This window comes from Prionailurus bengalensis, chromosome A2 (genome assembly GCF_016509475.1).
Source record: "Prionailurus bengalensis isolate Pbe53 chromosome A2, Fcat_Pben_1.1_paternal_pri, whole genome shotgun sequence".
In the NCBI taxonomy this organism is placed as follows: Eukaryota; Metazoa; Chordata; class Mammalia; order Carnivora; family Felidae; genus Prionailurus; species Prionailurus bengalensis.
The window spans coordinates 113582377-113609189 of NC_057348.1; the positions used below are offsets into that span (position 1 = coordinate 113582377).

Sequence of the window (26813 nt, forward strand, 5' to 3'; positions counted from 1 at the left end):
CATCTTCATCATCATCATCATTATCATCTTTTCATCTTCAAAAGCTTCTAACTACAAAGCATTCAAAAGAGAGGCTATAAAGTTGGAAACGTGAATGAAACAGACAAAAAAGCACTCTTAGGTTAGCCATTTATTAACTGAACAAATCTGAATGCCTACTATATGTCAGAGAATGTGCTTAGGCCTTTTACTGAATAGCTTAGGCTATTTTACTGAATCTTCAAAAAATGATAAAACTGTTATGTATTGGTACAACTACCTTCCTCCCCTTTTACAAACAAAAAAGGAGCCGCAACTTAGAGAAGTTAGCCTGTGAGGACACACAGTTAAAGTCTGAGCCAGGTTCAGACTGCAACAGACTGATCCAGGCCCCATGTTCTCAAGCCAGGCCATTGCACACAACTTTTGAAATAGGTCTTGGATCAACTCTCCCTGAGCTCCCATAAACTGCTGTTTTCCCTTCTCACTTGGCTTCTAAGGTAACAACCTCTTCGGTCTGCTTTTGTACTTCCCCCATAATCCATTATCCTCTCAGCAGCCAGAGTGACTTTTTTTTTTAATGTAAATTGAATTATATGATACATTTGAGAGTTTGAAACACTTTAATGGATTCTTTTTGCTTTTAGGACAAAGTGAAAAATTGAATACCATTTCCAAGCCCTCTGGATCTGGTCCTGCCTGTCTCCCCCTGCTTCTTCCTTTGCTACTCCCTCCCCTACCTCCCACCCTCTTCCACCAGTTGCACTGAAAGTTTCTGGAACACAAGGTCTTTCATGCCCACAGGATCTTTGTCTGCGCTGGCCTCTTCCTGCTTCTTGGAATAGTGTGCCTGTTCTCAAAAAATATCTGTGTCCGTTCTCAAAGATGGCTCACTGAAGATCCAATTCAAATGAATTTACCCCTGTTACTCTTATTACAGCAAACTTTACTTTCAAGACAGCTCTTTATTTGTACATTTATTGGCTTACCCTCTGCCATGGTTTACCCTCCACTGTGCTTCTCATGTCTCTGCCTCTATCTCCCCGTATACTCTACAAGGATAGGAGCTTTTCTGGTTTTCTTCCCCACTAGAGAACAAATGCATTTTAGTTGAGTGAATCAAAGATTTATCACCAAAATGATCTTGGCAATGTAGTGGTCAGCCAATTTTGATGTAAAGTAGGAGTCCTATGAATTCTGCCTACAGAGAACGGTGCCAGGTAAGTTACACTTTCTGAACTAACTTGATTTAAGACCAACCTCTGTAGGGTGATGAAATACACCACGCCACCAACCCGAAAATCACGTGAGCCTAGACTCATGAACACATGCGTGGTGGTATGTAGGAGTGTGAGCTCAGTGTGTTGGGAAGGTGCTGAGGCAAGCTCTGCCTGCTGAGACTGATGACCATTCTCTGCCCTCACCACACTCTCCTGTTTTCTGGCCATCCTGTCTGTACCCGTGTGTGTAATCAGCCCAGTACAGAAAGTTGGCCATAGTCTAGGGATATAGACCACCAAAGGAAAAAAACAGACTTAAGAATTTCACTGGAGAAAAATGGGAGTTAAGGTCTTAGATTAAGTATGACACTGCTGAATGTGGTGGACGCTCACACATGCTGTTCTTTGAGTTCACCAGCTCGCTATGCTAGAGTATCCTGTGGGTATAGAAGTCTCTGTGCCACGTTGTTCTGTGGATGGAGGAGACAGGAGGCTGGGTGGTCCGGTCAATATAGGAGCCGTTAGACAGAGTCTTCTATAGATATAGAAGGCTGTTATAACCCGCTACTATACAATCACCATTTCCCCTTCTTTATTTTCCAAACCCTAATCTAGCAGCAAAAGGCTTGTACCTATCATCATATAAATACAGTCCTTTCTGGAGAACAGCAGTTTGTTTCTCTAGAGCTTTCAGCGCCTCAGTCGTGCCCTGCCAGAAAACCAAGAATGTGCCTTTCCTCATCCCTCATGGCGGGGGTTCCTGGATTTAGAATGTCAAAGATAAAGAGTGAGAATCTTGACTTGAAGGAATGAAGTAGGGTTACCAAACGCTTACTTTTCTAAATAAGTACATTTATTTTAAAAATGACCTTAATTAATAACAATTTTATTAAGGAAAAGTTTTTTAACACCCAAAGGTCTTGGAAGTCTATAAGCTCAAATAAAGGACAGTATTTAAATCAAATAATGCTACCAATTTTTAAGAAGTATTCCTTTGTTCTTTCTTATTTTACCATCAATTGATTTACTATCAATTTTACTATCGGTTGATATCAATTGATTTTACTATCAGTCAACACGAGTGTTTGAGAACCACTGTCTTACTATACCTAGCATGGGAATTTGCATGATGGCTCATTGTTAAATTGAATAACCCAGGGGTAGTGTAAGGTTCACCTAACCTTACTTTGCTTTTTAAGTTAATAATTATTCCAGAAAATTTGTACCTGATGGAGACATGGCAATTATAGCTTTCTGCCTCTCTGATATTTTCACTCATTATAAGTTACTTCTAGTTATTTATTTTTCTTGGGTCATTTACTCAATCCCATTTGTAATTATGACTCTGTACATTACAAATACTGTGCCTAACAGGATTTTGAGGGGCTTTGTATGTGTTCAAAATTACCTCTAGGTCTGCAGTAAGGATTTTTCTTGTTCTCCTTAGCTTTCAGGCTCTCAAGCAGAATTCAGTCGCTGGTGGCACAAAGAGATGAAAGCCGTGAAGTTTCCATCCCAGGGGACAATCTTTGATTATTATCTGGACCACAAAACTAAGAAATTCTTGCCCTGGGCTGAGAAAGTCCCCAAACTTTCTATGGATCCAGAGGTACCTCTGCAGGTAGGTGGAACATTATCATTTTCAAGCCACACTGTGCTGGTTTGAGCCTTCGCTCCCCGCCCCTCCCTCCCCGCTTTTTTTCAGCAGTCCTTTTCCGGCCGGATGGAAACATTTTTGATAGGGTCAGCATATACTCTATTTCTTGAGAGAGAAGAATCTTAGTTATAGGACCAATCTGTAAGATGGCTCTTGTATTTCTACAACCTTTTTAAAAAAGTTTCTAACTTCATTGTGTCGTAACAGCTTTCTTTATATTTTCCTGGAAACTTTGTGAGCTTTATTAAAAATCAAAGACATATTTCTGTTAGTTCAGTGATTCTTATATGTGACCATATTGTGAATTTATTAGACAACACTCTTCACATAGAACATCTTTCCTTTAGCCCCCAAGCTGTAAAATGGATGTGTGGAATCTCCCCAACTGTGTTTCAAATCCTCATGGCAACTGACACATCTAAGAGGATCTCTTTAATTTTCTCTTCATAAGCTGTTGTTTTACAGTTCTCCGATGTTGAGTTACTCTCTGTGCATCTTCTTATTCTGCCTCAATCTGTTTTCCTTTTCATTATACTTCTTAAAATCATGTCATTCTGGGGGCGCCTGGGAGGCTCAATCGGTTAAGCGTCTGACTCTTGATTTCGGCTCAGGTCATGATCCCAGGGATCAAGGGATTGAGCCTCACATTGGGCTCTGCACTGACAGTGTGGAGCCTGCTTAGGATTCTCTCTCCTCTCTCTCTCTCTCTCTCTCTCTCTCTCTCTCTCTCTCTCTCTCTCTCTCTCTCTCTCTGTGCCTCCCCCTGTGCTTGCTCGCTTTCTTCCAAGATAAATAAATTTTTAAAAACTCATGTCAGGGGCGCCCGGGTGGCTCAGTCGGTTGAGCATCTGACTTCAGCTCAGGTCATGATCTCATGGTTCGTGGGTTTGAGTCCCCCGTCAGGCTGTGTGCTGACAGCTCAGAGCCTGGAGCCTGCTTCAGATTCTGTGTCTCTCTCTCTCTCTCTCTGCCCCTCCCCTGCTCACACTCTATCTGTCTCTCAAAAATAAATAAATATTAAAAAAAAATTTTTAAAAACCTCATAACACTCCGATTCACTTTGGAACTTATTATTTCAAGTAGTGCTATGTGAATAGAATCTAGGTGATTTCTGTGGCATTAATTAGGAAGCAGCTCGTGTGAAATCAAAGAAAACCCAATGTATTAGTTCCCTGAAGCTGCTACAGGAAACTACCACAAGGCTTGGACAGCAGACATGTATTGTCTCATGGTTCTGTAGGCTAGAAGTTGAAAAAAACCATGTCAGCAGGACTGGTCCCTTCTGATGCTGTCAGGGACAACTGGAAGAGACTTCTAGGCCTTTCTGTCTGGAATTAGCTGGTGATCTTGGTGTTTCGTGCTCGCTGCTTACTTGCATGGCATTTTCCCTGTGTGTGTTCCTTTATGCACATTTCCCTTTATGTAAGGACACCTGTCCCTGGATTAGGGGCCTGTTCTACATGTATGAGTGTGCTAGGGATGCCGAAACACAATACCATAGACAGGGTGGCTTCTACATTAGAAATTCATTTTCTCCTGTTTCTTTCTGGAGGCTAGCAATCCATGACTGATGTGTTGGCCACTCTGGTTTCTCCTGAGTCCTCTCTGCTTGGCTTGCAGATGGCCACCTGCCTGCTGTGTCCTTAAATGGCCTTTGTGTGCATGCATCCATGTTTCCCTGGACACTGTCTCCAAGTCTGTCCCAACCGCCTCCTTTTAGAAGGACACCAGTCAGATTGAGGTAGGGCCCACCCTCATGGCTTCGTTTTAGCTTAATCACCTCTTTAAAGATCCTGTTTTCAAATACAGTCACTTTCTCAGGTACTAAGGGTTTGGGCTTTATCATAAGAATTTTGCGAAGACCCACTTCAACCTGTAACACCGAGCCAGGAGGAAACTTATTTCCCAAACAAGAAATGAGAGGTAGGATGGCCCTGAGACGGGTTAATTCTGTGACTTGGTGTTATTACCAAGGATTTAGGTCTTACCATCTCTCTGGTCTTCTTAACACTGGCATCATTTTAAGACTAGGATTCTTCCTGGTCTGAAAGGACTCCAGTAACATCAAGAGTCACCTTTAGAGGGAAAGGATGCTTTCTCTTATCTTTTTTTTATGAAGAGTGAGGAAACCTTCTCAGAAGCCCCAGAGCAGACCGCCTCTTTCATCTAATGCTGCAGGGGTCACATGCCATTCTAAGCTGTCTCAGGCCAGGGTAATGGGTTACAATAGTTGGTTTTGATGAATCACCACACCACTGTGGAAACCAGGTGGAGCTTCGCCTGAAGCGTGTCTGTGTGGGAGAAGCGTGGAGACTTGGACAAAGTGGGAGCTCTGGCAGGAAGGAGAGTGGAGAAATGGGTGTTTGGGAGGCAACCTACCATGTCTGTTCCATCTGTGTGATAAATTTTGAAAGCTGTTTTTTCTCAGCCTGCCTGGACCTAGCCCACCTGGGAGTATTATCTGGCGAGCTGAAAGCTGAGAATTCGTAATTAACCAGAGACCAAAAACTGATATCACAGGGTTGATGCATCTGATCAGTGACAACTTCTATGCAACAAGGAACTATTAGGAATTTGTAGTCTTATGTTACGCACGGCTGGACCAGACGTTATTTGATTAACAGCTTCTTAACATATTGGAAGAGAACCATACTCAGTAGTAATCATCAATACTGATGTTACAGTAGTCTATCTCAGACCCTTTTCTAACTTGCTTTACATAGATTACATCCTTTTTTTAAAAAAAATGTTTTTAAATGTTTATATTTATTTTTGAGACAGAGAGAGACAGACCATGAGCAGGGGAGGGGCAGAGAGACAGGGAGACACAGAATCCAAAACGGGCTCCAGGCTCTGAGCTGTCAGCACAGAGCCCGAAGCGGGACACGAACCCACGAACCATGAGATTATGACCTGAGCCAAAGCCAGATGCCCAACTGGCTGAGCCACCCAGGCGCCCCATAGATTAATTTATCCTTAAAACAACATTCTAAGGCATAGACTATTAATAACCTTTTTACACAGGGTAAAATGGGAGTGCCAAGACGTTAAGTAACGTGCATACTGTCCATGCCCTGGCACACCTTCTGTGTGGTAGTTAAGACAGGGCTCAGGCTCTGGACAGGCTTGGATTTTAATCCAAGTACCACCACTTACTACCATGCTATGGCCTTGGCCAAGTTATCGGTGTTCTCTAAGCTGTAGTTTCATCATCTCCGAGATGAAAATCCTAACAAAACTCTCCTCAAAGATTAGGTATGTGTATCATACAACATAGCTTATAAAGTGCTTACCATAGTACCTGTCACATACTCAGTTCTAAGTAGGTGTTAATTATTAGTATTAATGTGTAGAGAAAAGAGCTAATAGCCAAATTAAAAGACACGTGATGACATCGAGCAGGAAAAAAGGAGAAAAATATTATAAGATGTAACTCTGATTAAAAACAGTCGTCTGGGACTGTTTGATGTAGCACAGAACAGTCTTTGCCTTTTAGTAGGCCTTGAGAGCATCACTAAATCAAATCAGAATTCTAGAGTAAATATTCATAATCATGAAAATGATCCTGAATGATCTATAAAAAAGCAGTTGTGTTCAGGACATGCTAACCATGTAATGAAGAATATATTGTAGATTTTAGCTATTTTTTTTAATGAAAAATCTGAATCTTGCAAATGGTTTTTTACCCCCTTTTGAAATTGGCCACCAAAAGTGTAAGAAATGTCAACTCTCTTTGCATCATTGTGCAGGATTCTTTTTTTTTTTTTTAATTTTTTAATGTTTATTTTTGAGAGAGAGACATAGTGTGAGAGAGGAAGGGGCAGAGAGAGAGGGGGACACAAACTCCGAAACAGGCTCCAGGCTCTGAGCTGTCAGCAGAGAGCCCAACATGAGGCCCAAACCCAAAAACCACGAGATCATGACCTGAGCTGAAGTCGGACACTCAACCAACTGAGCCACCCAGGCATCCTAATTGTGCAGGATTCTTTTTTTTTTTTTCTTTTTTTGCATGTCTACACCTGCTACCCTTTTCCTGATATTACATATTAATCTGTGTTCCCGGAGTCTGGTGTTTATTCCCATTCTTCATGTTATTGTATTCCTGTATGCCAACTCAAATTTGTTTTGAAACAATATAGTATATGAATAAATAGCTAATTTTCAAAACAGAGGCATTGTTATGCAGTTTTTTTTAACCAAACAGTGCATAATAAGTTTGACATGTACTTTAGATTTATGACTATTTCACTTATTCACTATTCACTATTTCTCCCCATGGCGAACTCCTTTAGTATAAATTCTGCCCTACCATTTTGCCAGTTAATCTTATTCAGTCAAGACATTGCTACCAACTTTCATTTATGTGTGGCTTGACTTTCAAATGTTTTGTCGCTCCTAAAAAGTGGTAGACAGCTTCTTCAGTGTTTCCTGTATTCCCTTGTATGCATAATGCAAGGTTGGGCAGAGTGTAGGTACTCTGTGATAGGGTCTTTGGCTAGTACTTAATGTGGAAAAGATAAATCAGTTGCTTATGCCATTGTGCTTTGAAGGGACTACCCAGTGGCTCTCCTCCAGCTCTGACATCTGAACTTTGACAATTCAAAACTGAAAATTAGGTAAGATTTCCCCGTACTGTGCGTTAACCTGAATTAGGAATGCTTTGGGTCTCAACTGTGCAGTGACTGTGTTGGTCCAGATTCAGAATGTTGGAATGAACGTCTCTTTCTGACTTGGCTTTCTTTCTCTTTCTCCCTGCTCCAGAGAGTTATGGTTCACACATCAGAGACGACTCGTCTGAGATACTTCGTAAAGTTGCTGCTTGAGAAAGGACAGCCTCTAATGCTAGTAGGAAATGCTGGAGTGGGAAAGACGGCCTTCGTAGGTGACATGCTGTCAGGCCTCTCTGAGGATTATCTAGTGTCCCGTGTGCCTTTCAACTACTACACAACATCCGCGACTCTGCAGAGTAAGCGCCCCTCCTGTTTGTATTGTAGAAACAGGTGATCAGAGACTGTCAAGACTGGGCCATGCAGCCCAAGGGGAAGGCTACTTTCTCTAGGCTTTAGACCTTCTCCTGAAGCTTCAGATGAACTTTTACCTATCACCAATCTTGGTAAAATAAACTTTGTTTCAGCATTGTGACTTTGGCTTTTTATATCACTAAAGGCCTTATTTGGGTTATTACGTTTTAGAACCACAAGAATCGACATCAAAACCGTGTCCATTGCTGTTGCCTCTACGCAGTTTGGTCACCTTTAATCAGTTTTGTGGAGCCCAAGCAACATGAGAGGGTGCAGGAGGAAGACTGCTCTGGTTGCCTTTTCAAGTAAACAATTGATATAGGAGAACTTCATTAAAACTGTGTCACTGAAATGGCAGGCCATGAGCTGTTAATTAAATCTTTGGAAAACTGTAAGAATTTAAAACTGTTGAAAACATGTATCAGTGTCATCAAAAGAGCCACACAGATTTTGGGCCTGCTGAATTAGGAAGGGTAAGCCAAGTAGACTTGGGAAGCAGAGGAGACAGTGGTAGGAGAAGCTACTACTGGTATATCTGTCACTGTCCAGCAGAGTCAGGGTTAGACTGGCGGTGGGGCTGTGAAACTCCCCATTGTACAGTAGTTTATTAAGCCTGTTGAATTGCCCGGATTGCGGTTTCTGTGTTGTGTGTGTGTGCAGCGTTAGAAGTAGCGATTACTAACAAATTCTCTTGCTCGTGGACGTTGTTAACTCAGCCAAGAGTGTTTTTTCTGTAATTTCTTATTAATCAAGTTTGTCTTCCATGACTTCTTGGAGTGCAACAGTCAAAAATCTAACTTGGCAGTTTCTCACTTAATTCTTTAGCGAATATATATTGTTTATCTATTTTTTTCCAAGGCATCGTGTTCAGTGCGTGTTTTTCATTCAGAGACCCAGAAGGAGGGATCGCTTTATCACTTGTAAATGAAAGATTAGGTGTACAATTCAGTAATTGAATGCAGTAGTTGACTGAGGTATGAGTTCGTCTTGCTAATTCCTGAAAGGGTACGGGCATGTATAAGATTCAGACATAGACCATTAGCACAAATAATAGAGCAGTGTACTTGAAGGAAAGTTTGCATTTGAAACCTTCAGGATGGAGTGGTATGCAGGCAGAGATGGGATTTGAGATAGAAGAATCAGTGGAAACAAACTTATGAAGGAGAAAATTACAGAACACATTTAATTCATTGAATCTCTACGTTGGCTGATGCGCAGGGATGTGGTAGAAGATAGAGAAATGGCTGGAGAAGAGGGTTGGAGTTACATTGTTGATGGAACACTTGGTGTCAATTTTCCAAGATGGGGGGGGGGCAGTGGGGATTTCTGGAACATGGGACTTTTAGTCCCAGGCCGTGTAGAATGGTTAGCCACTGTAACTGTACAAAGAGCTGAGATGCAAGCTGAAGATCATGTATTTCATTGGGTGGAAAATGGGGAGCAAGGAACTGACAAGCTGCAGGCTATACTTGAGGAGATATCTGAGGTGGGGAGACCAGTCCCCCTGGGTAGTGTATCAGCTCTGTGTAATGTTGCTCTGGACTAACATTGTGGAGCGAGTGATGAAAAGGAAGAGACCAGAGGTACCATTTATAGGCTGTGGCCAGGCACGTCTGGGACCAGGAGAGAAAGATTATATTGAAGCTTTGCATCTGGCTGACTGAGAGGGTGCACAGAAGGGAAAAAGGAAGAGGTGTGTTGTGAGTGAGGAAGAGGCTTGTTTGGCGTTGGCCAATCAGGTACCAGTGGCTGATAGGAAGCAAGCATTTGGGAATGCAGTCCCCCTGCTTGGAAGAGAGCTTTGTTAATTTTTCATCATATACTTGTTTGTTCTTTCATTTATGTAGTCATTTGTTCATTTAACAAATGACTTGGGATTGTCATCAGGAATACAGTAATGACCACGATGTAGTTTCCTGTCCTCGAGCTGTTTATTGTTCATTTGGAGAGTCAGCAACTATTAGATACTACATCTTACACAGTCTATTCAGGGTTTTCTACCCTCATGATTTTTCTCAAATCCATGCAAAGTCATTTTGGCCCGTGAAGAAATGTAAGCTGATGTGCGCACAAGATAGAGTCTTCGTACAGGATTCCCTTGTACTTCTGCACTTGGATAACCCAGGAAGAGAAGCATGGGGGACTCTCTTGAGCTGTCCCTAGAAGCTCCTGCAAGAGTGATTGAGAAAGACAAAGATTGAGGAAGTAGGCCATGGCTGGACTGACAGTGGGCCATGTGTTAGAGTGGGTTCCTGGAGGAAAGTACACAGACCAATGATGGTGTTGCCTCAGTTTGATGGCCAGTGTGGTATCATGTCACAGATGTTGAGTCCTCAGGGAAGGAGAGGTGAGGTGACCTCTGGCAGTAGGAGGGAGGTTGACCGGAAAGCATGACACAGAGGAGATGAACAGAGAGTCATCACCGATATTAACCTGCAGAGAGGTGATACTTGGAGACTTAGAGTGAATGAAATGGACAGAAGATGAGGAAAAATTAGAAAAAAGGGATTAAGGACAGAAAGTTAAATTTTATCCAATTGGTGGGCAGAATGATACATTTGTTTCAGGAATTCTTGAGAAACCTCTAGAGAAAAAAGCTGGTCGTATCTATGGGCCAGGAGGAAACAAAAAACTGGTTTATTTCATTGATGATATGAATATGCCCGAAGTGGACTTATATGGCACAGTGCAGCCCCACACTCTGATTCGACAGCACGTTGATTACGGACATTGGTAAGCGAGTCTTTGTGCTTTATTCTTATTGAAATCCAATATTATTTTGCATGAACATTGAAGAATAAAATTACCCTGATTTGCTCCTCCTTCCGAGGAGCATTTTCTCTGTTAACTTTTAAGTGTCATTTTACATTCCCTTTTCATTGTCATAAGTGAGGTAAGGTTCCTTTTGTATCTTTGGAAGAATTGGATAAAAAAGTGACGTGCCTGTTTTGTGCATTACTGTCTAGTTGAAGTATTAAACTCTCAAATACACGAAATTACTTAGATGCTTGACCTTACTCTCTGGGCTGTAACTGTTTGGTAACTTCTGGGTATTGCAGTATGCCCATCCCTGCCGTTAACTAGCAGGAGATCCCCCAGCCTAGCTGTGGTTATTTCTAACCAGAAATAGCGTCATGTGAGAATCAATTAGCATTAATAGTGTGTATTGATTTAGCTCCTTATGCCGATTCTGGCATCAAAGGAGCTATGTAGCCTTCTGTTTTCTGAGCTTTAATTTTTGTGTCCCTGAGATGAGACGAACACCCCCAACATCACAGAGCGCTTGTAAAGATCAAAGGAGACATTTTGTGACCAAGTCCTTCATAAACTGGGGGATTTTGTTGTGTTGTCATCTTTGGTTTTTGGATTTAAGGTTCTGTTTTCTATCTTTCAGGTATGATAGACAGAAGGTGATGCTTAAAGAAATCCGCAACTGTCAGTACATTGCCTGCATGAATCTAATGGTGGGCAGTTTCACAATCAATCCTAGACTACAGGTAAGGTATAGAGTACTGCTCCCTCCCCAATGGGCCCTAAATAAAATACCCAAACATTATAGATTGTGATTCTTGGTGCTGTGAATACAAACGAGGGCTCCTACTGGACATTTGGTTAATAAGCATGTAAGCTATATTTTTAATAGACTATTTTTTAAATATTTATTTATTTATTTATTTATTTATTTATTTATTTATTGAGAGAGAAGAGAGCACATGTGAGCAAGTGGGGGAGGAGCAGAGAGAGAGGGAGCGAATCCCAAGCAGGCTCTGTGCTGCCAGTGAGAGCCCCGTGCAGGGCTCAGTATCAAGAACTGTGAGATCATGACCAGCCAAAGTCAAGAGTCGGACGTTCAACCGACTGAGCCACACGGGCATCCCATGTAATAGAGTATTTTTAGGAGCAGGTACAAGTTTAGAAACGGAGGAGTTTTAGTTGAAAGTATTGAGAGTTTCCATGTACTCTCTCACACTCCTCCCACCTCATTTTACCCTATTATAAAATTTTACGTTACTGTGCTACATTTGTTACAGTTGATGAACCAATATCCATTATTACTAACCAAAGTCACAAATTTACATTTGAGTTCATTCTTTGTGTTGTGTATTCTGTGGGTTTTGGCAAATGTATAATGTCGGGTATCCACCATGAAAATACCATACAGAAGGGTTTCACTGTGGTGAAAATCCCCTGTGCTGTACCTATTTTCCTCCATCCACCCTCCCTCCTGAATCCCTGGCGATCATTTAATCAGTTTACTGTCTCCATAGCTTTACCTTTTTCAGAATGTCACATAGTTGAAATCCCATAGTATGTAGCCTTTTGAGATTGGCTTCTTTCACTTCATTTAAATATGCAGTTGAGGTTTCCCCATGTCTTTTCCTGGCTTGATACCTCATTTTTTTTTATCACTACTTCATATTCAATGTATAGGTACATCAGTTTGTTGATCCATTCACCTATTGAAGGATGCCTTGGTTGTTCCCACATTTGGGAATTATGAATAAAGCTGATACAAATAAACATTGATGTGCATGTTTTGTGTGTGCATATAAGCTTGTAGTAACAACAACCCCCACCAACTATAACATATGTTAAACAACAGCATACAGCACCAAGTGTTGCTTGTTCCCTTATCTGGAATCAGCTGGGGGTTGGCTGGGTGGCTCTCATGATCTTGGATGGGGTCATCGATATGTCCAGGAGTTGACTATCAGCAAATCTGTGGTGGCTTTGACTAAAGTGGTAGGGGCCATGTGGCTCTTCTTCATGGACCTCTCATCCATCAGTAGGCTTGTACAATTCATGGCAAAGGTAGAGCCCTAATAGAGCAAGTGGATGGGTGCCTGGCTGGCTCAGTCCATGGAACGGGTGGCTCTGGATCTCAGGGCTGTAGGTTCGAGCCCCATGCTGGGTATAGAGATTACTTAAAAATAAGATCTTTAAAAAAAAAAAAAGTGGAAGCATACAGGCTTCTGACAGTGACTGGCACACTGCCACCTACACCTCACTCTGTTGGCTCAATCAAGTCATATGGCTAGGCCCAGAGTCAGAGAGGAGGGCACCCCAGTTATGTAGCAATGGGTACAGGGAGGGATTTAAAAAATAATAGTTGGACCTTTTTTTTTTTTTCTTGCACAATCTCCTGGTACCATTATAATCCTAAAAATATGCAACTCTTATATTTTGTTTTTCAGAGACATTTCACTGTGTTTGCATTCAACTTTCCCTCCTTGGACGCACTACACACCATCTATAGCCAAATTCTTAACTTCCATTTCCAGCAGCAAGCATTTGGTCCCTCAGTTCTCAGGAGTGGCCCCTCTTTGATACAGGCAACAATCGCATTTCATCAGATGATGACACAAAACTTTTTACCCACAGCTGTTAAATTCCATTACCTGTTTAATCTGCGAGACCTATCAAACATCTTCCAGGTATCTTGACGGCCCTGGGTTATGCATCTTGGGTGGAGGAATGATTATAGTAATATTAATGGTGTTCATTTCTGGAACTTAATTTAAGAGAATGCTGTATACTTTTGTGGGTGTATTCTTTGATTTTTAAACCATAAACTTCTCTGTGAAGTATGGATGGCAGGTTTATTCCCATTTTATCAATGGGACTAGTGGTTTCTCTAGGTTGTGTAGCGACTTAGGTCCATGTATTCCATATAAATATTTGAGTGCCTCATTTTGTGCCAAATGAGGGGGATCGTTTGTTATTTGTTTATATTTATCCAGTGTGATTCTTAAATATCCATCAAAAGCAGCTTGAATTTCTTACACTGCTTAATTATTTTGATTTGACCTTGACGCTTACTTTGCTTACCTGGTACAAGGACAGCGTTTATGTGTTTGGTTTAGAAAGGAAATTCCAAAGAGGGGATTGAAACATGGAGTTAAAAAAAAAGTTAACTGGTATGATCTACCTTATACAGTAAAAGTGGTTGGAGGGTTATTTATGGCCTGTCATTCCGCAACTGCCTCACGACCGTAACACCACATCAGGCGCCAGCTTCCTGAGGACGTGGGCCACTCATTCTCATGGCCGTCGTTCTAGAACCTGCTGGAAAGACTGTGCTCAGTACGGTGTGGTTTAAAAGTGTATTTTTAATCTTAGGGTAAAAAGGGGAAGAAAGCCCATAGGTGACATGGGATGAGAGGCCTGGTCACTGCTTATGTTCGGGCTCTCAGGTACACCTGACATCACCAAACGCTGGTTTAGCGCTTGCAACTGCTTGTTGACAACTCACTGTGTTCTCTCCTAAGTCTAGAGCCAACCGACTCTCTCGCAAAGACGTGGCTCTGTGTGAATCCAAGATAGTGGAGGGCAGTGTTGAAGGAGGGCGGGAGGCAAAACGTTTTGGTGCTGATTCCGCATCTACCCACAAAGTGTGATTTTGGGCAATTTTGGTGTCGTTTTCTTCATCTGCAAAATGGAAGGGTTAGATGAACTGATATCAGACGGTATTAGAATTTAAAAAATTTGATCCTGTGACATTCATGGTAGCTGTTTGTAAAACAGTTTGGGGAAACTTGATCTGTCGAAAGACTTAATAGACGCGAGTCCTCTAATGAGGTGTTTATTTCCAGGGCTGGCTTTTGAAATACAATCTTAGCTACGTTCCAAAACTGGGTATAATGCTAGTAAATTTTTAAGATGTTACTTACCAGAGAGTAAAACTACCAGTATAATAATTCTACTGACAATATTTCTTTTGAAGTAATAAATTACTAAATTTAGTATACAGTTAAAATGGTAAAGGAAAATACTATCTTGGAGTGTTATCAGTTTCTGAGTTTTTAATTTTTCCCATTCTTTCTTTGTAGGGGATTTTATTTGCTTCTCCTGAATGCTTAAAATGTCCAAATGATTTAATACGCCTGTGGCTTCACGAATCTTCACGTGTTTATGGAGACAAACTGGTAGACCCAAAGGATTGTGATTTGTTTCAGAAAAAAATGCTGGAAACTGCTCATAAACACTTTGAAGTAAGTGTGTGGAGTGTCAGAGGTGACCATCCACTCTGGCACTAACTGGTGTCAGGGCAGAGTTAGATACGCATGTGAATGAATTGTGCAGATACTTACCTTGCTTGGAACCATTGTGATTCCGGAATGCACACCGTCTGTACTTGGGAACATCCCACCTACCTGCTCATGGACTGACCTGCATGCTCTTCCCTTGACGGGCCCCTGCGCTTCCAGATGAATCATTCTGGATGGCTGCTGTGACTATCCTTGTCTTTTCCTCCTCCTGCAGGGTGCAAATGGTCATGCGCTGCTTCAACAGCCCCTCATCTATTGCCACTTTGCACACGGTGGGCAAGATCCACGTTACCTGCCGGTGAAGGACTGGGAGGTGCTGAGGACAGTTCTTACAGAAGCCTTAGACAGCCACAATGAGCTGAATGCTGTCATGAACCTAGTTCTGTTTGAAGATGCCATGCAGCATGTGTGAGTTAACAAGTCGTGATGGTTTTTCACAATGTAAAAATGGCTGGGTCACCACAATCGTTGTTTGACTGTAGATCATACTCAGTACTCTGAGCTGGTAGTTCTTATCTCTCATTTGCCATCCAGTATGAAACTGTAAGTGTCTCTCTAAGTTAGGTCACCATCTTTTTTTTATTTTTCCCAGAGAACTTTTATTTTTTTTTCATTTTTGTTTTTTTATCTACATCCAAGTTAGTTAGCATATAGCGCGACAATGATTTCAGCAGTAGATTCCTTAATGCCCTTTACCCATTTAGCCCATCCGCCCTCCCACAAGCCCTCCAGTAACCCTCTGTTTGTTCTCCATATTTAAGAAGCTGTTATGTTTTGTCCCCTCCCTGTTTTTGTATTACTTTTGCTTCCCTTCCCTTGTGTCCATCTGTTCTGTGTCTTAAAGTCCTCATATGAGTGAAGTCCTATGATATTTGTCTTTCTCAGACTAATGTCACTTAGCATAATAACCTCTAGTTCCATCCACAGAGTTGCAAATGGCAAGATTTCATTCTTTTTGATTGCCAAGTAATACTCCATTGTGTGTGTATGTATGTATGTATATACATATACACATGTGTATATGTATATACGTGTACATATATGAACGTATATATACATACATATATGTGCATGTATATATACATGTATGTATGTATATATATTATAACATACAATACTCCATTTGTGTGTGTGTGTGTATGTATACATACACACACACACCCCATCTTCTTTATCCATTCATCCTTCGATGGACATTTGCCCTCTTTCCATACTTTGGCTATTGTCGAAAGTGCTGCTATAAACATTGGGGTGCATGTGCCCCATCGAAACAGCACACCTGTATCCCTTGGATAAATACCTAGTAGTGCAATAGCTGGGTCATAGGGTAGTTCTATTTTTAATTTTTTGAGGAACCTCCATAGTGTTTTCCAGAGTGGCTGCACCCGTTTGCATTCCCACCAGCAGTGCAAAAGAGATCCTCTTTCTCCGCATCCTTGCCAACATCTTTTGTTGCCTGAGTTAATTTTAGCCATTCTGACAGGTGTGAGGTGGTATCTCATGGTGGTTTTCATTTGTATTGCCCTGATGATGAGTGATGTTGAGCATTTTTTCACGTGTCAGGTGGCCATCTGGATGTCTTCTTTGGAGAAGTGTCTATTCATGTCTTTTGCCCATTTCTTCACTGGATTATTTGTTTTTTTGGTGTTGAGTTTGGTAAGTTCTTTATAGATTCTGGATACTAACCCTTTATCTGATATGTCATTTGCAAATATCCTCTCCCATTCTATCAGTTGCCTTTTAGTTTTATTGATTGTTTCCTTTGCTGTGCAGAAGCTTTTTATTTTGTTAGGTCCCAATAGTTCATTTTTGCTTTGGCTTCCCTTGCCTCCGGAGACATGTTGAGTAAGAAGTTGCTGCGGCCAAGGTCAAAGAGGTTTTTGCCTGTGGATTTTGATGGCTTCCTGTCTCAGGTTTAGGTCTTTCATTCATTTTGAGTTTATTTCTGCATATGGTGTAAGAAAGTGGTCCAGGTTCATTTTTATGCATGTCGCTGTCCAGTTTTCCCAGCACCATTTGCTGAAGAGACTGTCTTTATTCCATTGGATATTCTTTCCTGCATTGTCAAAGATTAGTTGGCCTTATGTTTGTGGGTCCATTTCTTCTGCGTTCTCTATTCTGTTCCATTGATCTGAGCATCTGTTTTTGTGCCAGTACCGTACTGTCTTGATGATTACAGCTTTGGAATGCATCTTCAAGTCCAAGGTCACATCTTAGTAATGTCATATGTCAGTATACTATTTTCTGATGTGTGGTCACAGCCATAATTTCATTTCACTGCAGCCCTGTTAGGTAAGAAAACTAAGAAAGAGGAAGGCATGGGAGATATTCAAAGCCATAAGGTTCTTAAGGGGCAGAAACAGGATGAAGTGAAACTGCTGGTCATTGGTAAATCCTGTTTATGGAGTGCCTCCCGAGTGCTAAACAGGAACAGTATCAGGCTTTTCACTACTTTTGTGCAAATTAGAAAAGGAAAGGGGCATGTTTGCTTGGCAGAAAATTAGATGCCCCTGTTCCGGTGTAGAGTTTGGCTGACAAGGCTCTCTCTAACCTCCTAGACTGGGTTTTTTGGGCAGTGCACAGATCATGCAACCATCCATAGCTCCCTTGCTGTCAGACAGGGTTGTAAGGCACTAAGGATACAGCAGCAAACAAGATAGTCTAGTCCTTACTCTAATTGGGCTTATATTTTAGTGATGCTGAAAGACACTTATAAGGATATGAACAAATAAGCAAGAAAATGTCGGAAAGTGATATGTCATGCTAGGAAATAGATCGATTCCAAGTACTAAGTATGCACATTCCCAAAAAGGGTCTGGGTAACTCCGTGAGGAGGTGATATTTAAAGTGAGATCAAATGGTAAGCAGGAGCTAAGCATAGAAAGATTTGAAGGAAGAACATTCTAGGTAAGGGCATATTTCATGTGACCCCAGGGTTGAAGGTTCAAAAACAGAAAAGGGGTCATCATGGCTGCAGCATGGAGAAAAAGTGGAGAGAGCAGTGTGTGACACGGAAGGAGAAGCAGCAGTGGGTCTTATTGGTGCCAGTTTTTTCCTTGTTACCAGAGGAAGGAGTTCCAATTTTATTCTACGTGCAGTGAGAGGCTTTTCAACAGATTTGAGCACAGGAATGACAGTATTTGTGGAATAGTCTCAGCAGCTTGCCATTGCTGCTGCTGTGTAGGAAGCAGGGTACGTCTTTACGTCCATTATTGTTCTCCTGGTCACCATCATTGGTCACTGCTCTATTCGTTTGCTAGCATTGCTGTCACAAAATGCCACATATGGATGGTTTAGATTAACAGACATTTATTGCCTCACAGTGGAGGCCAAAAGTCTGAAACTGAGGTGACAGAGAGCCACGTTCCTTCTGAAGGTGTTATGAAGGAATCTGTTCAGAATTCCCTCCTAGCTTCTGGTAGTTCCTTGGCTTATAGCAGCTTAACTCCAATCCGCACATGGTATTCTTTCTCTGTGCATGTCTCCTTCCAAATTTCTCCTTTTTATAAGGACACTGGTTGGATTGCATAAAGGGCCCACCTTACTACATAACATAACCAATTTCTTCCTCAATGACCCTATTTCAAAATAAGCTTACATTCTGAGGTACTAGGGGTTAGGACTTTACAATATAAATCTGAGGGGATACCTTTCAGTAGATAACACTGGCTTTTCCAAAGTGAAAGATTCCAACAATCTTTCTGGCAAAGATTAAAATAATGAAATCATGGTTAAAAATAAGTCAAGAAAGAAGGAAGTATGGGAAGAAGGAATTTGGAACACACACATACACATGAAAGGTGGAGAATCCAGTTTTTAGAAGTTGCTCTTGAAAATGTTTATAGCCCAAGTGCTCAAGAAAAACTTTGGAGACCTCCCCATCATGAGTTATTATAAGCATGTTAAGTATTGATAGTTTCATTGATCCCTTTGTGGTTGCAGTCCTCTGGTTATGCCGTGGTTTCGGTCAGAATTTGACCATGGTGCTAATTGAAGTATTAGTAACACTGTTCCTGCTTCGGCTGGGATACACTGTGTACGTACGTTATGGGGCAGGTGAAAGAGATCTCCTGCTGCTGCTGGAGGAGAGACTCTTGTCACAAAATCCTTCAACCTGGGCTCCTCAGTGGCCTACAAAGGTAGACTGTTTCTTTGATCAGGGAGTATGCTGAGTGACTCAGGGTGAGAGATGACTTCACAGCACGTCCTGGAGGGCTTGCAGAAAGGAACTTTGCTTAAGAACCTGGTGAGGTACAAACCTCGAAGCGAATGTCAAAATGAAAGGGAAACTGCTTTGTAACTTCGGGCTTGACCTGCATTAGAGTAGTTTTTCGGCTTTCCTGAGGTGATTTTGTTGTGTGGTCATGTAAGGTAAAACCCACTGGAAGGGCTAAGCTTGTAAAATTAAGCTGTTACTGAAGGCTTTCAGTGGAAAGGTGCCATTCCCAGCATAAGTGATCCCAGCTTTGTTTTATCTGGAAGTGCTTTTGTGAAAACCATCTAGGTGGATCATCGAAGGCTGGAAGTTGACATTCAACCTAGAACTGACGTGATGCTGTCTGATTTTTTGCATGTGGGTGTCTGTATGCTTATATTTGGGGTTTTTGCTGTTCCTGGTATTCATAACATAATTATGACATATTTCTTCAAGATGATGTTAAAGCTAGCTTATTCGTAACTGTAAAATGTGGGGATGATATCAGTAGCTTAGTCCTTCAGAATCTCCTCAATAATTCAGAGCAAAGGACTAGTTGGACTTGCTGGAGATATAATTCAGTGATTCTGAAAGATTTCAGTAAATTTTCTAGAGTGCCCAAGGACAGACAGAGCTTTAGTGCAAAGGAAGTAAGAATCGTAGAGACAGGTGTTTAATCTGCGTGAAGTCAGTCACATGTGAGATATTTGTTGATCGAAACAAATCCATTCTTTCCAAAGTAATTTCACAGCGGAAGTTTCTGGCACAAGTTGCTGGACTTGGATGCTGGTGAAGTTGGGGTCTTTCTTGCTAATCGGAAAAACTTGGCACTTGACGAAAAGGCCTTGTGTATGGACAGGAAGAAAGCGGTAAGTCCAAGATGTAGTTAGCAGGACAGTTTGTTAGGCCTCCAGTGTGAGGGCACAGGGAGGGAGCATCCTTGATGTGGAAGCAGATGAGAGAGGACTTAAGGTTTAAAATAAAAATTCAGGTTCAGTGTGTAGAAACGTTTCTAAAAAGTAAAGCAGAGCTAGTCCCTAAGCTCGTCAGCCTTGAGTGTGCCTTCTCTCTCCAGGTGCCGCATCAGCCGAATCCTTCGCACCCCTCAGGGTCACGCGCTCTTGATCGGAGTGGGCGGCACTGGCAAGAAGAGCTTGTCCCGCCTGGCAGCTTACGTTTGCAGCCTTGAGGTCTTCCAGGTCACTGTGACCCAAGGCTTCGGGATCCAAGAACTCCGGGTGAGTGAGGGTGGCAGGTGGTCCCTCTGCCCTCCTGCCTGGTCGATAAAGCAGGAGCTGGTAGCGTGCCTGTGTCAGCTCTGACTCCCCGATTTGGCCAACGCTTCCCCTGCCAAGAGGGGAAAAGTTTCTGCTGATTTAGATACCTTTGTCTCTTGCTTCTTCATGGCAAATTTAGTAATAGTAAAATTCTATAAATGATTATAGATATATAAGCCTATAAGCCTATAGACCTGACTCAGAAATACTGTATTAAATATTTGCTTATAGGGGCCTCTGGGTGCCTCAGTCAGTTCATCATCCGACTCTTGATTTAGCTCAGATCATGACCTCACGGTCATGGGATCAAGCCCCACATTGGGCCCTGTGCTGACAGCACGGAGGGTACTTGGGATTCTCTCTCTCTCCCTCTCTCTCTCTGCCTCTCTCTCTCTCTCAAAATAAATAAATAAACATTTTTAATTAAAAAAGTACTTATAACCAACATGGTTTTTCCTTTGTATTGACCACACTTGCTGTTCAACACTTTTAGTATTCCTATATAATGAAGGGGCAGAAAAAGATACTGCCTTCACAAATGCAAGTAGATTTCTTCCGTTTTGAATGAATCATGAAAATGATTCATTGACAGGAATACGTGTGCTTTTTAAAAATTGGTTTTTTAACTTGGTGTGATGAGCACTGGGCATTGTAAGTAAGCGATGAACCCCTGAATTCTGTTCCTGAAACCAATATGCACCGTATCTTGGCCAACTAAAATTTAAATTTAAAAAAAATTGGGGCGCCTGGGTGGCACAGTCAGTTAAGCGTCCGACTTCAGCCAGGTCACGATCTCACGGTCCGTGAGTTCGAGCCCCGCGTCAGGCTCTGGGCTGATGGCTCGGAGCCTGGAGCCTGTTTCCGATTCTGTGTCTCCCTGTCTCTCTGCCCCTCCCCTGTTCATGCTCTGTCTCTCTCTGTCCCAAAAATAAATAAACGTTGAAAAAAAAATTTTTTTTAATAAAAATAAAAATAAAATAAAAAATAAAAAAAAATTGGCTTTGGGGTGCCTGGATGGCTCAGTCAGTTGATCATCTGATTTAAGCTCGGGTCATGATCTCATGGTCCGTGAGTTCAAGCCCCATGTCGAGCCCTGTGCTGACCTCGGATTCTGTCTCTCCCTCTCTCTCTGCCCGTTCCCCACTCGCACTCTCTCTGTCTCTCAAAAATAAACAAACATTAATTTTTTTTTTAGTTTGGGTCTTTAATCAGAACTGTACTTACAAAGTAATATTCAAGGTTTGTGGAAAGTGATGTGTGGGTGAAATGTGGGCATTTTCACCCAAAAAGGGAAAATAAATCACATGCTTTCAATATTTCTAAGCAAAACTAAGTACATAACCAAATAAAAACTGTTTTCCTTGAAATAGTCAGTTGTTGAAATGAGCAGATTTTCCCTTTTACCACGTTGCTTGGCAAAGGCATCGCCAAATTCATTTTCGGACTAGTGGGAGGGAGTTATCCGTCGGCCACTGATTTTCATCCCTATGTTCCGTTAAGCCCCAGACATGGCACTCATCGTTGTATTGCCAGAGATGGAGGTGATGTCATGCTGTTGACCCCCATGTGGGGTCTCTGAGAGGAAAGAACATGTAGGTAGACAAGGGGAAAGTACAACATGCCTCTTTCTCGCCGTTGTTACACAGTGCTTCCCAGCCCACACAAACAGCGCCATCACAACATCACATCAGCATCGCAACAACGCATGAATGATGGCCTCCTTTCCTTACAGGTAGATCTTGCCAATTTGTACATCAGAACTGGAGCCAAGAACATGCCCACTGTGTTCCTGCTGACAGATGCCCAGGTTCTAGATGAGAGCTTTCTCGTGCTGATTAATGACTTGCTGGCATCAGGTGATTAAATCAACACATTCCTTGAAAGATCTTCCCCCATGACAAATTATCTGTAGTTGCAGTGAACTTTAAAGAGAGATAATTTGTCTTTGAGGTGTTTGCTGGGACAGTCTTTGGGGAGAAACCCGTAAACCTAACTAATTTGACGTGTATTGCTTTCTTAGTCTGCTTACAGTTGTAAGGTGCTTGGAGGAGCCTTGAGAAAAGTAGTAAATGTTATTCCTACACGTACACACTCAGTGGGTGTGTCCATCACAGCTCGTTCCCCGAGTGCCATGTGGCTTGTAAATACAAAAAAGAAAAAAAAATTGAATTGCATTTCTGATTTCCAACTCTTTATCATTTAAACTGAACTTTGTATTATAAAGCAATCCAAGCATTAAAAAGTCTTATCTAAAATTGAAATTGTGACTGCCTTTCAGTAACTCTACTCACTCCTTTGGGGGCAGGAGAAATTCCGGATCTGTTCAGCGATGAAGATGTAGACAACATAATTTCTGGAGTTCGTAATGAAGTTCGTGGTCTAGGCATGGTGGACTCCAGAGAAAATTGCTGGAAATTCTTTCTGTCCAGGGTGCAGCTACAGCTCAAGGTAAGAAACACTTGCTTCCATGCATAATGTTTAAAACCTGCCATTGGAACTCTGACATGGTTCGCCTTCACGGTGCATACCGTGAGTTTGAATTTCATCCATTCGGTTTGAAAGGACGTTTGTGTTTTTACATGCCCGTATCTGGAGTATACCTTCCGAAGGTTTCCCTTATGCTGAGCATCTATAAAGCATTGCACCGAGCAGACTGCGTGCTGCTCGACTGAACTGGACATGGTCTTTGTCCTTGAGGAGCTGACACTGCTCAAGGAGACAAGAGCCCTTACAAATAACTCTAGTACAGGACTGATGTGTGTATTACTGTGAGTTACAGGCAAGCACAGCATTGTTCCCTGCAGTGGGCTCTCCTGGAGGAAGTGACACGCCATGCCTCAGGCATGGATTGGAATCCATGGGGAAGCGCTGGGTGGGGAGGATCCTTCAGGGAGAGGACATAACAATTTATGTAAGTGTAGGGTTGGACTGTCCTGTAGACCTTTGGAGAAACCCAAGATTGCCCTGAAGAACTGGAACACAGGGTTTGTTTTAGGGGAAGAAGGTGGATCAGGCTGGGAAGTAAGTTAGGATGAGGTAAAGGGTTGTAAATCATGAAGGCAGCCGTGGGAGACGTTGGATTAAGGAACTCTTCCCTCCAGACTGCTCTGTGCTTCAGTATTGCTCATAGGGATATAATATAACCAAATACTAGCTTCAGGAAAGATCAAGTATTCTAAGACATACCTCCAAATTCATGGCAGGAAGCCAATTTAAGGAAAATTCAGGCTTCCTGGTATAGACATGGTTAGTAACCTAGCCACTTTCCACTTTGCTGTTACTTCTAGGATGCCAGGCCTGTCGGGCAAGTAACAGGCTCCAGGATTCAGTAGAGCCTGGAAACGACAAGGAAAGGGGGTGGGGAGTGTGGCAGCCATGAATGTACCTCCCCTTGGAGAGATTGTAAGGTTCTCTTCTGCCCTGCTCTTTTAAATCCCACATTAATCTTACTGAGCAATGGTGGGCTGACGTTAGATCAGAATTTACAGTTTACTTGCCCAAAGCGTTTTCTCCCCATCAAGATGTTACTAAGAATATTTTTGCTAGGTCATAACAAGGCGAGAGATTTCTCCCTGTTCCATGGTGGTACATTTGGATCACATTTTCTTGATGAAATGGAAAAACAAGTACAATAATAGAATTTGAGATGGTAATGTTATAAATCATTATCAAAGTCTGTTCTTAGAGCAACAAAATCAGCATTACCTAGAAACTTTCTATAAATGCAAATTTGGGTGCCTGGGTGGTTCAGTCTGTTGTGCCTCCAACTCGATTTTGGCTCAGGTCATGATCCCAGAGTCCTGGGATTGAGCCCCATGTCGGGCTCTATGCTGACAGCATGGAGCCTGCTTGGGATTCTCTCTTTATCTCTCTGTCTGTCTGCCCACTTCATACGTCATGAGACACCTGAGTGGCTCAGTCATTTGAGCATCTGACTCTTGATTTCGGCTGAGGTCATGATCCCAGGGACATGGGATCAAGCCCCACGTCTGGCTCCACACTGAAAATGGAGCCTGCTTAGGATTCTCTCTGTTCCCCTGCCATTCCCAGTTTGTGTGTTCTCTCTTTATCAATCTCTCTTAAAAAAAAAAAAAAAAAAGACCAAGTTCTCCAGTTCCACCCTAGATCTCTTGAATCAGAAACTCTGCATGGGATCCACAATGTATGTTTTAATAATCCCTCTGGGGGCGCCTGGGTGGTGCAGTCGGTTAAGCGTCCGACTTCGGCCAGGTCACGATCTCACGGTCCGTGAGTTCGAGCCCCGCGTCAGGCTCTGGGCTGATGGCTCAGAGCCTGGAGCCTGTTTCCGATTCTGTGTCTCCCTGTCTCTCTGCCCCTCCCCCGTTCATGCTCTGTCTCTCTCTGTCCCCAAAATAAAAATAAACGTTGAAAAAAAGAAAAAAAAATGTAATAATCCCTCTGGGTACTGCTGAGGCACACTGAAATTTTGAGAACCATTGTTAAAAATAATGCTAAAGTGAGCGTTCTTTACCTACATCTTTTATATACAACTTTGCTTTTATCCATAGGATAAATTCCTAAGAGAATTGCTAAGTTCAGTTGTTACAGCTTACAGTGTTTTGTTTTGTTTTTAGTTTATTTATATATTTTGAGATAGAGGGTGAGAAAGGGGCAGAGAACAAGAGAGGGAAAGAGAATCCCAAGCAGGCCCTGTGCTGTCAATGCAGAGTCTGACGCGGGGCTCGAATTCATGAACTGTGAGATCATGACCTGAGATGAAACCAAGAGATGGATGCTTAACCAACTGAGCCACCCAGGTGCCCCATTACTTATGGCTTATAGTGGTTTTAAAACACACCTGCCAGTTCTTTGATGTGCTTTTTACACACACAGGTAGCGTCTAATTCCTTTCTTCTTGAATCAGGGTAGGCTTAAAGTATGGGAATGCGGACATGCTGAGTAACTTCTGAGGCTAAGCTATAAAGGGCCCACTTTTCCATTGACTTACACATGTTTTTTTTATAAGAGTTCTATGTATACAAAGCAATTAGTCTTATATATGTATTTCATATATTTTTCCAATTCTCATTTGTCATTTAAATATACATACAGTACATGTTTATTTGTTTATAACTTTAAAGTTTTAAGAAGTTTTTTATAAGATGAATCAGTCTTTTCCATTATGGATTTGGAGTTGATTGTGAACTTAGGGGAGTTTTTCTCTCCAAGATTATAAAACTCTTCCCTAGAAGCAGTGAGAATTCAGCTGGGCAGCAAATAAGAGAATATCCCCAAACTTAGAGACCTATGCTTTATCCTGTTTCCTTTCTGCCAACGCTTTTCCTCACGCTTCCTGCTTCGTGACCACCACATGAGTGCAGTGGGGTCTGTATTCCAGATAGGAAGACAGAGGGGGAAGGCAATGTGGGAGTTCTCTGAGTGGGAAACCAAGGCTTCCCCCCAAGACCCTATGCTGATGTCTTAGTGGCCACAAGTGTGTCACCTGCCATTTCTACCTACCAGGGAGTCTGGGGAAGTGAATTTTTGATCTTGTCACATGGCCTTTATGGATAAAATTAGAAGTGGATTTTGGAATAACAGCAGATTCCATCATTCCAATACCTTTATGTTTTATGTTTAAAACTTTGCTATATCTAGGGGCGGGGGGGGGGTGCCTGGATGGTTCAGTTCGGTTGGGTGTCCAGCACTTGATTTCAACTCAGGTCATGATCTCACGGTTCATGGGTTCAAACCCCATGTCGGGCTCTGTGGTGACAGCTCCAAGCCTGCTTGGGATTCTCTCTCTCCCTCTCCCTGCCCCTCCAGCACTTGAACGCATGCATGTGCTGTCCCTCAAAAGAAATAAACTTATTTTTAAAAAAAGCTGTACTACATCTAAAATATATTTATTACCATAAATGGTAAAGAGTGAGCTGAGAGGTTTCAGGTTATGTTTTTTTCCAGAAAGATACCTTTTTCTCTTAACACCATGTATTCCTTCTTTACTGATTTAAAGTAATACGATTTAAGGTAATATCCTTATTATATGTCATATCGAGTCTATTTCTAGATCCTTTATTTTTTTTAACTTTTGTTTTTTTAATGTTTGTTTATTTTGAAAGAGAGAGAAAACAGGGGAGGGGCAGAGAGAGAGCAAGACAGAGAATTCCAAGCAGGCTCCACGCCGTCCTCACAGAGCCCTATGTGGAGCTCTAACTCATGAGCTGTAAGATCATGACCTGAGCTGAAATCAAGGGTTGGAATGTTTAACAGACTGAGCCACCCAGGTGCCCCTGTTCTCTTGATAAGTCTCTGTATTACTGATCCTAGCCTTGTACTGTGTAAATCATTAAGGTTTTATTACACATTTTTATATCTAATATCTCACCGTTCATGTTTACTTTTTCTTTGCTCTCACATGTCTCTATGTCTGGAAAAACAACAGAATCATTTT

At 42.0% G+C, this 26813-nt stretch overlaps 1 protein-coding gene across 1 annotated transcript in view; it reads left to right on the forward strand.

Moving 5' to 3' along the window:
- DNAH11 (dynein axonemal heavy chain 11) overlaps positions 1 to 26813 on the forward strand; it is a 352005-nt gene that overhangs the window by 188396 nt on the left and 136796 nt on the right. Inside the window, 10 exon segments of the mRNA XM_043589069.1 lie at positions 2647 to 2824; positions 7622 to 7822; positions 10445 to 10610; positions 11272 to 11374; positions 13073 to 13312; positions 14708 to 14869; positions 15141 to 15334; positions 20197 to 20359; positions 22131 to 22254; positions 22704 to 22846. Coding sequence (XP_043445004.1) covers positions 2647 to 2824; positions 7622 to 7822; positions 10445 to 10610; positions 11272 to 11374; positions 13073 to 13312; positions 14708 to 14869; positions 15141 to 15334; positions 20197 to 20359; positions 22131 to 22254; positions 22704 to 22846 — 1674 coding nt within the window.